The sequence below is a fragment of the Wickerhamomyces ciferrii genome, contig 00111 (assembly GCF_000313485.1).
Source record: "Wickerhamomyces ciferrii WGS project CAIF00000000 data, strain NRRL Y-1031 F-60-10, contig 00111, whole genome shotgun sequence".
NCBI lineage: Eukaryota > Fungi > Ascomycota > Saccharomycetes > Phaffomycetales > Wickerhamomycetaceae > Hansenula > Hansenula ciferrii.
This window is the reverse complement of record NW_011887629.1, coordinates 20432-37270: the sequence shown is the minus strand read 5'-3', so window position 1 is coordinate 37270 and position 16839 is coordinate 20432. Positions and strand designations below refer to the sequence as shown.

At 28.3% G+C, this 16839-nt stretch overlaps 3 protein-coding genes across 3 annotated transcripts; 1 reads left to right on the top strand and 2 right to left on the bottom strand.

The window, feature by feature from the left end:
* Positions 1 to 108: 108 nt before the first annotated feature.
* BN7_3739 (Cullin-associated NEDD8-dissociated protein 1) lies at positions 109 to 3501 on the top strand (the record flags this gene model as incomplete). Its single annotated transcript, XM_011275639.1, has 1 exon — positions 109 to 3501. The coding sequence occupies one exon, from the start codon at positions 109 to 111 to the stop codon at positions 3499 to 3501; it is 3393 nt and encodes a 1130-aa protein (XP_011273941.1).
* Positions 3502 to 6483: 2982 nt separating this feature from the next.
* Positions 6484 to 7893, bottom strand: CIT2 (citrate (Si)-synthase CIT2; the record flags this gene model as incomplete). Its single annotated transcript, XM_011275638.1, has 1 exon — positions 6484 to 7893. One exon carries the CDS (start codon positions 7891 to 7893, stop codon positions 6484 to 6486), a length of 1410 nt encoding a protein of 469 aa, XP_011273940.1.
* Positions 7894 to 9227: 1334 nt separating this feature from the next.
* On the bottom strand, positions 9228 to 12056 carry CWH43 (Cwh43p; the record flags this gene model as incomplete). Its single annotated transcript, XM_011275637.1, has 1 exon — positions 9228 to 12056. The coding sequence occupies one exon, from the start codon at positions 12054 to 12056 to the stop codon at positions 9228 to 9230; it is 2829 nt and encodes a 942-aa protein (XP_011273939.1).
* Positions 12057 to 16839: the final 4783 nt, after the last annotated feature.

Below are 16839 nucleotides of genomic sequence, written 5' to 3'. Positions count from 1 at the left end.
TTTGAGAAAAACACAAACATCAACACTTTTTGTTAAATCAAAAGACACTCTGGAAACACATCAATTTTGCCACTTTCAAAGAATTGATTCAATTTTTGCTTGAAAAAGATGTCTACAGATTTCAAAGGTGCTGACCAAAAGTTGAAACAGGTGCTAGACAAAGTCAAGGATGTTGATCCGGACTTGCGTTTCATGGCGTTAAATGATTTGAACAAGTTGTTGAGGGATCATAATTTGATTATCAGTACAGTCAACTCATATTCTAGTAAAATAATGAATATCCTACTTGATAGTTTGAGTGATTCCAATTCAGATGTTCAAAATCAGGCATTGAAGTGCTTTGAACCACTGGTTGTTAATTTGGATGATCGTGAAGTGTTGAACTTGTTGAAGAATTTAAATGCTAATCAAACTGCTACTGCATCAATTACTACATCTATTCATACAATGGCTATCAGTGAAACTTTGGAAAATTTAAATTTGAGAGATGCTTCTACAGGTTCATTGATTTTTGTGGAATTATTACCAACTTTGATCACACAGGAAACAGGTGTAATTAACTCTTTAGATTCTATTGAAATATTGATCAATTTGATTGGGAACTTGAGTAATGCTATCCCTGAACATGAATTATCTACAATTTATACTGCTTTAGTCAAGACTATTTTCGGAGATGTTAATATCATTAGTAAAAAATCAATCATTGCATTGGGGAATTTAGTTAATACATTATCACCTGAAGAATTTAGCAATGTTTTGAAATTGATTCAAGCAGAACATAAAGATACTTATGAAAATATCAATATCACATTCTTAACATATAATTCATTAGCTAAGGCTAATTCATCATTGTTTATTCCATATTTAAATGACCTTGTATCATTTAGTGTTAAACATTTATATTTGGATAATGAAGATTTAGATGATGATCAAATTAAAATAGATGAAGTTAGATTTGAAGCATTACAATTAATTTCAAATTTAATTTCTGTTGGTGATGATTTTATTCCATTTATTGATCAAATCTTAAATATTGTTTCTAAATTCTTATTATATGATCCATATACAAATAGTTATGAAGAAGAAGAAGGAATTGATGAAGAATTCTCAGATGCTGAAGATTTTTCAGATGATGAATTTGATGATGTTGAAGAAGAAAGTGATGATAATACATGGAAATTAAGAAAAATCTCTGCTAAATTAGCTGCATTATTAACTCAACAATTTCCATCAATTCTTTACAATATTTATTCGAATGGTATATTTGAAGCATTGATTAATTCTGTATCAGATTCATCAGAAACTGTTTCATTTGAAAAAATCCATTCTTTAGATAGTATCATTGCAGTTACAATTAAACAACATGGTAAAAGATCAAGTCGTAAAAGAAGAGGTTCAGATGTTAGTATGTCAGATATTGATGATTCATTAACTCAATTGACTAAATTTAGAAATAAAATTGTTACAAAATTCATTAAAGAATTATCAAATGTTAAACATAATAATTTAAATAAATTTAATACTTTATTACAATTTTTCCAAAGATTTAATAGACTTGATGAAGATTTAAAGCCTTTATTAATTGCCATTAGAGAATATAATTTTGGTCTGAATTTAGATCTTTTAAAAATTTATTCTGCACTATTGACAAATAATGATTTAGAATATTTTGTATCTGAATTAAACTATATTGTTGATACTATTAATAGTGGATTAACAAGTAAAAATCATATAAGTACATTAAATTCAATTGAAACTGCGACAGATTTATTGAATCTAACTTATAATGAAAAATTAACAGATTCAATTATTGAAATTGCAAGTTCAAATAAAAATGATAGTGAAATTAGAAATACCACAATTCAAAGTGTTGGTGAATTGAAAACATTACCATCTAATAAAGTTCAAGATGTATTAAATTTATTTATTGATACTTTAAAATATGAACCAATTGTTGTTAGTACGATTAAATCAGTTACAAGTATAATTGAAATTTATCATGAATTAATTTCATCAGATATAGTTAATAAAATTGTTCAAATTTATGAGAAATTAGTGTTGGATGTTAATTATACATTATATGTTATTGAATCATTATCCACAATTGTTCATTATTTCCAAATCAATTCATCAATTGGTGATTTATTATTACAATTATTTAATGAAGATAAATATCAATCATTAATTTTACGTGTTATTTCAAGTTTAAATTTTGATAAAGAAAAATTGAAAACCATTTATATTAGAGCTTTAACAATTGATGATATTGAAGACAGTGCATTAATTGATTTAACCAAAAGAATTGGATCTGATTTGATTCCTACATTAGAAAATGATCAATTAAATACAAGAAATATTAAATTATTAGCTGAAATTATTGTTGATGAAAATTTAATAGATTATATTCGTATTAGAGAAGAAGAATTATCTCAAGGTAAAAGTATAATTTTCAATATTAAACTGTTGGGTTTTATTGGTGAAAAATTACCAGTTTCAATTTCCATTGATCAATTATTAAGTTATTTCAAAGATGATGAAACTAAAATTTATGCAGCTGAAGCATTAGGTAGAATTATTTCAAAAGATAGTAAAGGTTATTTATCAGATTTCTTAACTAAGATTAGAAATTCACAAGATTCATATTTATTAATGATTTCTGTTAAACAAATTTTACAAATTAATAATGAATTAATTTATGAAGATTTTAATGATATTTGGGAAACAACTATATCAGTTTTACAAAATACAAATGAAATTGATGAAGATTTATCCAAGATTTCTGCACAAATATTAGGATTAATTCTTGTTAATAATAATGATACAAATTATTTTTATAATAAGGCAACTGAATTATTAAAATCTAAATCACTTTCAGTATTATATACAATAATTGCAGCTATTAAATTTATATTAGCATATGATAATATTGTTAGTATTGAATTATTTGATTCATTATTATTACAAGTTTTCAATAAAATTAGTGATGAAGATTTAAAAATTAAACAAATTTCTATAATTTCATTAATTACAGTTTTAAATAATCAATTTGGATTATTAATTCCATATTTATCAAATATTTTACCATTAGTTTATGAAGAATTATCTAAAAAGAAACAATATCAAGAAACTATTCAAATTGGTCCTTTTAAACATAAAGTTGATAAAGGTTTAGAAGTTCGTAAAAATGCATTTGAAATATTATATAAATTAAGTTTAAATCATAATTTATTGAATAATAATGTTGATTTTAATGAAATTTTACATAATGTTATTGAACATGGGTTAAGTGCAGATATTATAACAATAAGTTCATTAATTATTATTAAATTATTAGAATTTGAAGATGTTTATTTAAGTGTTGAAGATAAACAATTTTTAAGTAATGGGATTGATAAACTGTTGGGAGGTATTAAAAAGAAAGAAGATCAACAAAAAGATTCTAAAGAAGAACAAGAAACTAAAGCAGTTTTGATCAATTTAAGAAATTCAATCTTTGAATAGAATAGATCTCAATTTATGTTGAAATGTTTGAATTGTTTTCTGTAGATTGTACAAATTTTTCATGATGTATTGTTTCTTTTTTGTGGAGGTGCGCAAAAGAAACGCAGGTGGTCTGGGGTTAATCTGTGGGCCAACAGGGATCTCATAGTAAAATCACATACAAATCATGAGTTTTAACACCAGAAACAAGCTAGGAAACCCTGGTAAATTGGAAGATAAACCTGATAATTGTAGTCTAGTAGATCACAGCTTTTTCCTACTGAAACCCTCTTTATTTCACCGATTTCCACTGCATTCCACTGCTCTTGTTATTACTTTTTACAGCCGACAAAGTTTCCCAAATTCGCCCCAGAAATTAAAAGAAAAGTCAAAAAAAACTTTAATTGATGGGCATCTGAAAATATTTTGGAAAAGTATATAAGTACTGGGGGATTTCTTTGATTGATTTCTGATTGTCTTTGTTCAATTGATTATATAGATCACAGATTCAATCACAATAATGACTTTAGGAACACAAAAATATCAATCAGAATTATTCTTACAAGAAGTACCACGTCCATATCCAAAATTGAAGAAAAACATTTTTGATAGTTTTTCATTGCAAGGTAAAAAAGCTGTTATTACAGGTGGTGCAAGAGGTATTGGTTATGCAATTGCAGAATGTTATAGTCAAGCAGGTGCAGATATTGCCATTATAGATTATAACATTGAACAAGCTCAAGAAAGTGCCAAAAAATTAGCCACTGAATATAAAAACAAAGTTAATGCTTATTTTGTTGATGTTAGTAATGATAAAGATGTTGATGCTGTTATTGAAAAAATTGAATCAGATTTTGGTACAATTGATATATTTGTAGCAAATGCAGGTATTGTTTGGACAGATGGTGGTATTTTGAATCCAAATGCAACAAATGGACCAGAAAAATGGAGAAGATTAGTTGATGTTGATCTTAATGCAGTTTATTATTGTGCAAGAAGTGTTGGTAAAATTTTCCAAAAAAACGGTTCAGGTTCATTTATTATTACAGCTTCAATGTCTGGTCATATTGCAAATGTTCCAAATTATCAAACTGCTTATAATGTGGCAAAAGCTGGTTGTGTTCATTTAGGTAGATCATTAGCTGTTGAATGGGCAGGTTTTGCAAGAGTTAATACTGTGTCACCAGGTTATATTGATTCAGGTTTATCAGATTTTGTTCCTGAAGAACAGCGTCAAGTTTGGTGGACTCATATTCCATTAGGTCGTGAAGGTTTACCACAAGAATTAGTTGGTGCTTATTTATATTTAGCTTCTGATGCTTCAACTTATACTACTGGTTCTGATTTAAAAGTTGATGGTGGTTATACTGCTGTTTAGAATCATTCGTTCAAGTTAATACTCTGATTTCTTTTGCTTTGAAAGTGAACTTACTATTTTTTATAATTTGATATACTACTATAGATTTTTAATATTTGATTAACAACATTAGACATGATTTATATAAATTCGTTCATGTAGATTTCATTTTGTCACGGCTGTTAAACAGTTCATGTTTGAAAGCTCAAATCCATCATTTCAATTAGTTCCATTTCGTCTAGCTTGACTACAAATCATAAATGAACGAAAAAAACATTATAGTATTCATAAAAACTAACAAAAAAAGATATGGTTTAAATCTTTATAATTTGATAAGTTCTTGAAATACCCTTTGATAACTTTTGAACAATTAAATATTTGACAAAATAATATGCGCAGACTAATTAATTGAATTAGTTTGAACAATAAGCCAGTAGGTATGCTAACGAACAATTAAAGAACGACTAGGACTAAAAAATATGTTCAGACATGGTGAGCAGACAAGGCTAATATCTATTACCTATGTCCTATATATATAAATAAAGAAGTTGAACATTTTTCTTTCAAAAGGAATTTGTAGTTTTCTTTGATTCGGGCCGCACAAATTAAATAAATCTGCAGTCAATAATTGTGTCCAAAATTTAAACCCAATATAAAATACTCTGAAAAGGGTTATAATGATTTGAAAAATAGTCCAATATATAAAATTGACCTTCTAGATCATGATGCGTCTATTGAATGTGCAATATTTTTTTCTAAAAATTTTTTTCAAGAATTTTTGGTATCTTTATAATTTAATCTTGAGTTCAAAATTGTCAAAGTTCAAAACACTAAAATTTTCAAACTGCTTCAATCGCTTTGAAACTATACTCACAGCATTTATTGAATTTTCAATTATCTCAATAAACTTTAAAAGTAACGAATTTTCGCCAATGGATCAATCTAAATTTAAAAAAACAATCAGCTCACGTGATATTCACATGATCCACGTGGGCAAACGCGGAAAACAGCAAATTTCACAAAATCAGAACTCGTCCTTGTTAGCTCAGTTGGTAGAGCGTTCGGCTTTTACAGTCAAACTAGGGAACACCCATTTCTTTAGCGGAAGTTAACCGAAATGTCGGGGGTTCGAGCCCCCCATGAGGAGTTCTATTTTTTTGCAAATTTTTTTGGATTTTTGAGTGAAGATTTAGCTTTAATTTGATTATTGTATTGGATTTTAGGTATTATTATTTTGTTAAGAACCGTGTATTGTTTATTTTGAGGGATTTATTGGTAAATTTGAAGTTTTGTATTACTCGGTGCATTGATTTTGTAGGCCGAAGAAGTTTGTCCTTATATACCCGAGCCCGAAAAATTTACCGAGAAAGTAATACATGGCAAATTGCAATTACTGTGATCATGATTGTTAGATACAATAATTGTTTATTGAATAGGAATGTTAATGGATCAGAGAGAATTACTACAACATATAATATAATCTTCTATAGTCATATAAACTCATAAACTAAATATACAGAAAAGAAAAACACACATAAACATCCAATAATAAGAAACTAAAAATTGGATTTTAAATTAGACATAATAAATATAATTTGAATTTTTTAAAACATAAATGATCAACATTTATATTATTTATAGTTTAATTATTTGTTACTTAAACCTTTAACTAATTCAATGTATTTTTCAGTTGAGAAAGATTTTGGTCTTTCAATTGGAGCACCAACAGCTCTATCAATAATTAATTGTGGTAAGACACCAAAAGCTCTTGAAACACCAAATAACACAGTATAAAATGATTCTTCAGTTAAACCATAATATTGTAATAAGACACCAGAATGTGAATCAACATTTGGCCATGGATTTTTAGTTTTACCATGTTTTGATAAAACTTCTGGTGCAACTTCATAAATTGTTGAAACTAATTTAAATAAATCAAAATCTGGTAAATGTTTTAAGGCAAATTCTCTTTGAGCTGTATATCTTGGATCTGTTTTTCTTAAAACTGCATGACCATAACCTGGAACAACTCTACCAGCATTTAAAGTATCCCATAAATATTTTTCAATAGATTCTTTTGAGAAATCACCTTTAACATCATCTTTTAATTTAAATAACCATTCTAAAACTTCTTGATTAGCACGACCATGTAATGGACCTGCAAGACCATTTAAACCTGCGGCTAATGATAAAAATGGAGAAGATAAAGCAGAACCAACTAAATGTGTGGTATGAGCTGAAACATTACCACCTTCATGATCAGAATGGATTGTTAAATATAATCTAATTAATTCAACAAATTCTTGATTTGAACCATAACCTAATAAATTTGCTAAATTAGCACCATAATCTAAATCTTTATTAATTGATGGAACTTTACCATCTTTGAAAACATTTTGATAAATTCTTGCAGCAATATTTGGTAATTTTGCTAATAATTCAATAGAATCTTCATAAGTATAATTCCAATAATCCTTTTTAGAGACACCTGAAGCATAAGCTTTAGCAAATTGAGATTCAGATTCTAATGCAGTAACAGCAATTGAAAATTGAGCCATTGGATGTAAATGAGATGGAGATCTATCAATTAATTCTTCAACATGTTTTGGTAATTGAGATCTTGCAGCTAATTCAGCACTTAAAGTTTTAACTTGAGATTCAGTTGGAACTTCACCAGTTAATAATAACCAAAATAAAGCTTCTGGTAAAGGTTCAGAACCACCTTCAGCTTTTGGTAATTCTTTTTGAATATCTGGAATAGTACGACCTCTAAATCTAATACCTTCAACTGGATCCAAAACAGAACCTTCCCAAACTAAACCTTTAATACCTCTCATACCACCATAGGCTTGATCAAGAGTTAATTCACCAATAACAGTTGAACCATAATCTTTTTTCAATTGTTTAATTTGATCAACTTTTTCAGGAATTAATTCAGCAAATCTTTGTTTAAGAGTTTTTTCACCAGAAGAATAAGATCTTGTAGCTAAAAGAATTGAATTTTTTTTCAATAAAGAATTTGATCTAAGAGTTTGAGATGCAAAACGTAAAGACATTATGGAATTGAGTGTATAATTGACTTTAAATGAACAACAACATAGTAAACAAAGTAAACAAAATCAAAGCAAGAAATCATGATATTTATATTGGTGAATTGAAACCCACATAAAAGTCATTCATTTAAGGAAGAATTCCGAGGGTGCGTCGTGACCTTTGCCCTTTGCCGTAGGATCTCCCTAGGATCTCCCGCTAGGGAGATTCTCTGCCTGGACGAAAACCATTTCTGCCTGTTCTGCCTAGAGAGCAGCCTAGCTCAATAGCCCCACTAAACAGCTACAACACGTCCCTCCACCTCCACAATGTCCCACAATTGTCACATTGACTCAATGGATAGTCAATCGATAAGATAATAAATAAACACATACAACATACAATAATACAACACACAATACAATACTATACAACACTACACAGCACTTGCTACCGCAAGCACTGTCTACTGTCCACTGTCTACTCCCACGCTTTCCAGGCAGCCCCCGGAAGTAGTCCCTTTAAATCATCTTGTAAATCATGTCGGTTCCGAGCAGATCAAAATTCAAAATTTCCTTAAAAACTTGAAAATGATTGAATGGAAGTTTTGAAAAATGAAACTTTTGTTATCTTTGACATCAATTAACTCAATTGACAAAGTAATTGATCCATATTAACCGATACTTCAACATTCAATTGACTTGACTTGACCTTTGACTATGATTCTATACAACTCTGGTATTAGCAACTACATGGTAATAGACTATAGTACACCACGCAAGTACCACGTAAATCTCCTGTCAAATTCATATCTCAGCCAATAATACCACCATGAGAATTTTAAACCCTTTTGATAACCCATATTGCATTATTGCAGATGAGGTACACAAACATAAACACCTACAAAGAATAGTAAGAACTATACTTTACTATACTATACCATTCTACTCTCAACTAAATCAATGCCTTATACTTTCTGATCTCAATTGTGCCATAGTATCATCCCTCGGTATCTCTATTTGTGGGTTTATACCTTGGCTTTTGATCATCCTATAACAATCAAACATAATTCCATCATTTCATTAATAAATTAAACAATACACCCTTTTTCTATATAGCCATAGCACTATAGAGTATTAAATTAAACTAATTTAACGGTTTAGTCATGCATTTAAACCCACTTAACTCAAATTTGTATAATTGGCTATAAAATTATATAGTGTTGATCAGGTACAACGGTTCGGTCATAAGATTATCCCGTTTGATAATCATTCATCCGGATTACTACGATATACTAGTTAGTATTTATATATTATATTAAATCAACTTATATTAAACTTATATTAAACTTATATTTCTTTTACTGAAAATATCTTGGTTCATCAAATACATGGAATCTATGATCTCTAACTCCATCTCCATAAAAAATATTTGGAAATCTTAAATCTTCATCAACTTCAACTTCATTTATACGTTCATTTAAATAATTAACATCATCCCCCTTATTGAGTAATTGAAATTTACCAACTTGTAATTCTGTATCTGTTATTGTCCCCCTTGAAATTCTTGCATATCCAGTTCTTTTCAAATCTTTATATAAAATATATTCACACCATCTATCCCAATCACTGGAATCAATATCATACATCCCACTTTCTTTACTAACATATAAATTATAATTTCCTTCTTTTGGTGTAGTAACTAAATAACTCAACAATATCAAAGGACGATCACTTGATCCCATTATATCTCTAATTCCTAAACTTTGTAAATAACGATCTTCTTCATCTTCTTCTTGACCTGAATGGAATACAACAACATCAACTTTCTCTCCATAAACATCTAAAGTTGCATGAATTGCTGGAGCTAATTCTCCCACTGGTGAAGGTAATAAATGATGTGTTGAATTTAAAATTGGGAACTTGGATAATAATGCACATCCCCATGTATGTTTATTTGGTCCTGGTCCAAAATCATAATACATATTTAAATCTTCACCTAATTTTTGTGTTAAATCTCTATTACCCATTATAATTCTTTGGGTATCACTTTCTAATAATCCAACAACATCTAATTCTAAATCTTGGATTAAAGAGGACATACGTCCTTCACTTGCCCACATATCATTATCTAATCCAAAATGAATTGTCCAAATACCTGCTGTAATTAATTTAGAATTTGGATGATATGGTTTTGGATCTTGTTTAGGGAATCTTAAATATGCAATCAAGACTGATAAAATTGATAAAATTATTAAAATTCTTTTAACTTTGTATAACGCATTGTTAATACCCTTTTTAAAACTTGATATATTTGTTGTCAACAATCCCAATACAATTAATCCAGTTGAACTACCCAATATAATATCTGTACGTTCTCTTAAAATCCATCCACCTGGAACAAATGCATATGCAACAATCCAAACATGTGCCAACATCAATATAATATGAACAAGGAATCCCAAGGTGAAAATAACACCAGGTTGGAATTTTGATGCATTACCCAAGATTATTGGTATTGAAATCATTAAAAATAAAATATATCCTAATCCACCAATATATCCAATCCATTCAGTACCTAAATAAAGTATAATTGATGAAATTATACCTAATCCTGATAATAATTTAGTTGAGATTGATTGAGAAAGACCTAAATATGAACCAATAATCATAAAAATTAAAGTTATAGCACCATGTGGTACAGGAATTGGTCCCTGGATTGGATAACCTTCCCAATTCCAAATAATTATAGTTGAAGAATCTGTCAACATTGCATGTAATGAAAAAATTAATCCACCAAGTCCTAATCCTGTAAAGAATAATGAGGTTTTGGCAGGTTTTTGTTCAACATTGATTGAAATTGATGTTGGTTTAACCCTTGGTGTTAATAAAGCTGCTAAAATACCAATAACTAAACCTGTCTTGTTCCAACCACCATTTGATTCATTCATAATTGGCCAAATTGGATTATTTGTTTGATTAGCAAATTTAACTAATGATGATAAAATTAATCCAATTGAAAAAGTTGTATAATAATATTTTGATCTTATATTTGAATTAGATTGACCATAATGATAAACTTCATTTGCTAAAGAGATACTTGCAAATGATGAAGCAATAGCCACGGAAATTAATCTTGAATCTGGATCTTCAATTTTATAAGCTCCAACACCTAAAATCACAGTAATTAATCTTGAAATTTGTGGGAATGAATTTAAAATTTGTTTAATTGGTGGGATAATTAAAATAAATGATAATAAAAATGATAATATTGTTAATTCAAACCCTGAAATTCCCATATTCCATAATGGGAAAAACCAAATTGTTAATAATAATGAAGTTATAACTGACCAAAAAATAAATGAATTTATTGAATTAATTAATAATTCTAAAAAAGGAACATCATCTTTTGATTTTGGTTTTAAATTTATTTCTTCCTTGGAGATTATTGGTGCCTCTGTTTGATCAATGGAAAATTGTAATGGTTTTGTTGAACTTAATGAAATTGTTAAATCTTTAAAATCTAATGCAGTCCAAGAATCAAATAAAACATCCAAGATAATCAAAGCCCATTCAAAATATGCATAAATACTATAAGCACCAGCAACTCTATGAACTTTATGTTGAATGAAAAAATAAATTAATGGAATCAATGTAGTAAAAAATGTTAAACTTGTATATAATCTAAATTTTTTCAAATTAGTTCTTGATGGAGTTGAACTAATAACATAATATTCCCATGGAATAGTTAATACAATATAACTAATCATAAAAACATCATGAGCATCATGATCATCAGTTGAAGTTATATAAACCCAACCACCACAAGTAACAGTTCTTATAATACCACAAACCACACCAAAAACCCCGAAATTTGGTCTCCTGGAGTCATATAATCTAATATATGAAATTAATAATAATAAAAATCTTGGACCTGAAGTCAATGCGATTAAAATTTGAAAAATTGAACGTTCTGGATATCTATCACCAATAGTTGCACTAACACTTGGAAACCATTCATCTGGATAACCATAATAACCATTTTCAACAATCTTGTAATAATGTAACCAAACACCAACTATTAATGCGGCTAAGAATGCAGATGAGGCACATATTGTATGAGCGTATGAAATGTATTTAGCATTTATTTTAATGATTGATGAATTTGATTCATTGGGTTGTAATGACATGATGAAGTGATGATTATAGCAATGAAAACCAGCCCTTGTATACTAATTTAGCAAATTTGAAGGCCAATGTATAGCCTGTGGAATGTCCTTTTGTAGCACCAAGCTTAGATTGAATCTTGAAGCTAGTTAATTGTGGGAATAAATCAAAATTGAATATGAAATTACTGTTTTGTTTATTCTTCTCGTTGAAGTTAATTTTTGTTTTTCACGACTTTTCTGAGGTTGGTAAACAAATTTAATGAGTGGGATATTTAAAGAGGTAATTATGGAAAAGAGTAGAGATATTAACTAGCATTAAGACAGTAATAATATCCAATCAATGATCTAGTTATCTTCCCAAAAACTCCCATTCCACAAAATCAAATATTCATTGATTTAAATACAAAACTAAATCTTCATTCTATTATTACATAAGCATTACATAATCATCTCCACCAAAATTCCATAAAAATTGAAATCAGGGGAGAAAACAAAGACGACGACAATCAAAGACAACAACAAAAGGGTACTGGAACCAACTAAACAGGTTATTATCATGACAAGTGAGTATCACCATTGGAATTAGCATGGTCACATTGACTAATACAAGGTTCACCAGAAGAACATATCAGACCACCGTTAGTTTCATTTGATGAGATTGATTATGAAGATCCAGTTGCACTTCGTAATGCACAAGAATCAATGATTAGAGAACAATGGATTAGATCAAATGCTTTAAAATATTGTCGTTTTGCCTTGGAGAAATGTTTTAGACATCATGGTGTGAATCATTATGAAGAATGTAGAGATTTAGCTGAAAAATATATTCAAATGTTACCAAATCATAAAGTTAAAGGTTATATGGGTTATCAATATAATGATCCAAGTAAATGATTGAGGGTTGTCTTATTTATTATTTATCATCTATTTATTATATTTATTATTATTCATTTATTATATTTATTTATTTATGCATATGATTATGGTTTATATTCGATGTAGATATAGTCTACAATGTACTATGGATCAATATTGAAAAAGATAATCAAAATCTCATTCCAATGTCATACTAGATATTCTCCAGTAATAAACAGTCGGAAGATACCTGTGACGTATATATTTGATATAAAATAGTTATAATTGAATATAATAAATCATATCAACCAAACAATCAAAGCACTTAATGATGAATGAGCTACCTTTCAGTTTAATATATAGCCCCATTACTAGTAATCAAATGACAATTCGAAATAATAACAAAAGAAACTAAAGTGACAATCTAAAACAATTTTGTGAAATAGAAAGTAATTTGTGCGTATAGTTATTTATAGATTATAAGTTTAAAAACTTGATCATTAACGTAGAGTTATATACTTAAAAGTTTTAAAATTTGTTTTTTACATATAGAGGTTATGAGCCCACAGATGCCACTGATAAAAATTTTGTTGAGTATCAACTTTCAAGTTCTATGAACGTTCGAGTTTTAACGTTCTAGCGATCAGTTGATTTTAATATTTCGAAGCAACTCTAATGTTTTGTGTATTATGTTCTCGGTCATGTTATGCATTGGGTCGTAAGGGTGATTAAACAAATAAGCTTTCTCAAGGTTCTTAGAGAGTTTTATGGAATCGTTTGGCAAATACCATTTTAATATGGTCATCAGTAAATTGAATGATGGTACCATTTTTGATAAGATCTGTTACAGGATATTTAAAAAGACTTTCAATTGATACTGATGAGTTACTTCGGTATAACTGCTTCAATAAAAGTTAACCACATGCCACATATGTTAAGATTGAATACCAATTTACAATATCTTACTATGATGACATTTAATGGTTTAATATACACTTGTTTTGGTGAATTTTATAATAATGTAGAGAATAGTTCAGTACTTAAATCTACATTTATGAAGTAAACAAATAGCTTGTATGGAAAAGATTCACAAGAGTCATTTAAAATGTCATCCTCAGTACTAAATACTCTTCAGTAATGAACTATTAATCTATAATTATTGATGTACCTACGTTATTTGATCAATTAATTAAAGGATCTTGACTATCTACACCTAGTGCAAATATTAATTGTCAACTTTATTATACTATTTCTTTATTTATTACGTGGAATATTAATTGTCAACTTTATTATACTATTTCTTTATTTATTACGTGGATGTTGATTGTTATGTATTTATGTATATGTAATTTAGAACGGTTTATATTGTACTCTGGGTATATATACAGTAAATAAACAGCTACAATGATCTAGGAATCGTCAATATTAATGAATCAAAAATTATCAAGAATTTATTCCAAATGTCATATTAGATTTTCTCCAATAATAAACAATCAGAAGAAAACTTGAAGCGTGTATATTGTATACTGCATTGATATATAACAGTCAAATTATAACTAATTATACGTACTCCTAAATAAGAGAAATCAATGTAAACAAAAGCAGCTTTAATAATGAGTTAACAGACCCAGTTAGTTCATATGAAGTGAAGTTGAATAATTTAAATTATGACACCAAAGCCTTTTGAAAAACTCAAAGACTCCGAGCAAAAGCAGTTTATACAATTAAAAATTTAATATATGGAATTTTTTGGAAGCTTCGCGCGAAGGGTACGTCGTTCGTGAAAAAATTATATTTCAATTTAATTTTTGTTATATAGTTTGATGCTTAATAATCTTTCAAATTTTAGTTGAAACATTTTTTTGACAAAGAATTCTAATACCGAATGCATTGGGTCCATTATGTTTGTGACACCATAAAAGGAGAAGAGTTAAGTCCTTGACCAGGTTTTAGTCTCACCTAAAGGGTTCTATGGAATTTTTCGGCTATACCGTTCTAAATATTCAAAAAGCAAGATATTATACCATTGTTGATAACCATTGATCATACATATATTACAAGAAATTTAAAATTGTTTCAATGTTGATCTTAAAGAGCTACAATCTGATATAATGCTTCAATCAAGTTTAACCATATGCCACATATGTTAAGATTGAATACCAATTACAATATCTTACTATGATGGCATTTAATGGTTTAATATACACTTTTTGATGAGATTCAAAATAATGTAGAGAATAGTTCAGTTAAATCTACAAAGTAAACAAATAGCTTGTATGAAAAAAGATATACAAGAGTCATTTAAAATGTCATACTAAATATTCTTCAGTAATAGACTATTCTAAAATACTCTTGAATTTTGTGTATATATGATAATTATAAACATATTAATGCATAAGCTGGGTTATTATTATCAATATATAACCTTCATATAATAATCTAATAACGTTGATCCTTATATATTCATCCACACTAATAAAAATCATGTAAAACATTGATCAAAAATTGTTAGCTAGTGGAAATATTCAAAAAAATACAACAAATTAGATTTTCAGAACACAAGAAAGGACTGGTTAACATTCTTATAAAACAATTGTTGAAAAGTGGAGGTGTTTCTTAAGGCCAAAATACCATTGGATCGTAAAAATACATCTTGGATCTTGATCTAGTGATTAATTGATGGTTTGTAATTTTGAATTTTTTTGGCTTGTGTTCGACAGTATTGCTGTCTGTACCATAATCAATTACTATCATACCATCATACCATCCTACAGATATTCAATTATTGACATCAAATCTAACATGTATTAAAATTACTTTTGAATGTATAAGAACTCAAACCCATAGATCTTCTCATAGATACCCACTTCACAATGATTTGATTAACCAGTACTAAAAAGTGGCAGGTATACCTCATTTTTTAAACATATTGTTAATTGACCGATATTAACCGATCTAACCGATCATCAAATTATCCTTACCATCTCTTTCAACTCTTTCAACCCATATTCCAGCCTTGGAATTAAATTACTCATAATTCAATTCAATTTATGAGATTAATCTGCTTTAACTTGCTAAAACCGCGCGCGCAGTTTATACAAATCGATAAACTGCATTTGAATTTGAAATGAAAAATGTAAAGTTAACAGCTTAACTAGTTACGTCGTAAAATTCAATCGATGCTCTCTGTTATACCATCTTGGGTGGGACTCATATATACCGTGGGCTACTATGTGAAGTTCCATATCTGATAACAATGTATACTACAAACAATTTCAAAATTAAAAGCATTCAATTAATATTGAAGGAATTTGGAAATTAGTACATATGCTTGAATCGAAAGTAGTTCCTTATATTGTTACATATGTTAAGATTGAATACTAATTACAATATCTTACTATGATGACAATTTAATGGTTAAATATACAATTTTTCATTGAAAATATGATTCAAAATAATGTAGAGATCAAGCAGTACCAGTACTTAGTTTAGTTAAATCTACAAAGCTCAAATAAATAGCTTAATATATGAAACAAAAAAGGATATACAAGAGTCATTTTAGAATGTCATACTAAATATTCTTCAATAATAAACTATTCTAAAGTGCTCTTGATTAATTGTGTAATATAATATGATAGTTAAATACACTTCAAAATAAATTAATTGTGTGATCATATTATTGAGGATCACTTAACTAACATCCTTGAAGTTCCATTATATCATGACTTAAATTACACTTTTAATGTAAATTCAATTTGAATTTAATTGTCATGAGCTTTATCTTCCAGCTATGTGAAAGACATCAACTATGCGAGTAAACTTGAGTGTATGTTCTTAGATCACAACAACATAAATAAAAATACCCTGAATGAATTCTGCCCAAACGAATCACTAAATCATGCTTTACAAGTTTTTATAAAACCTTAGACAACATATATTGGAATCAAAT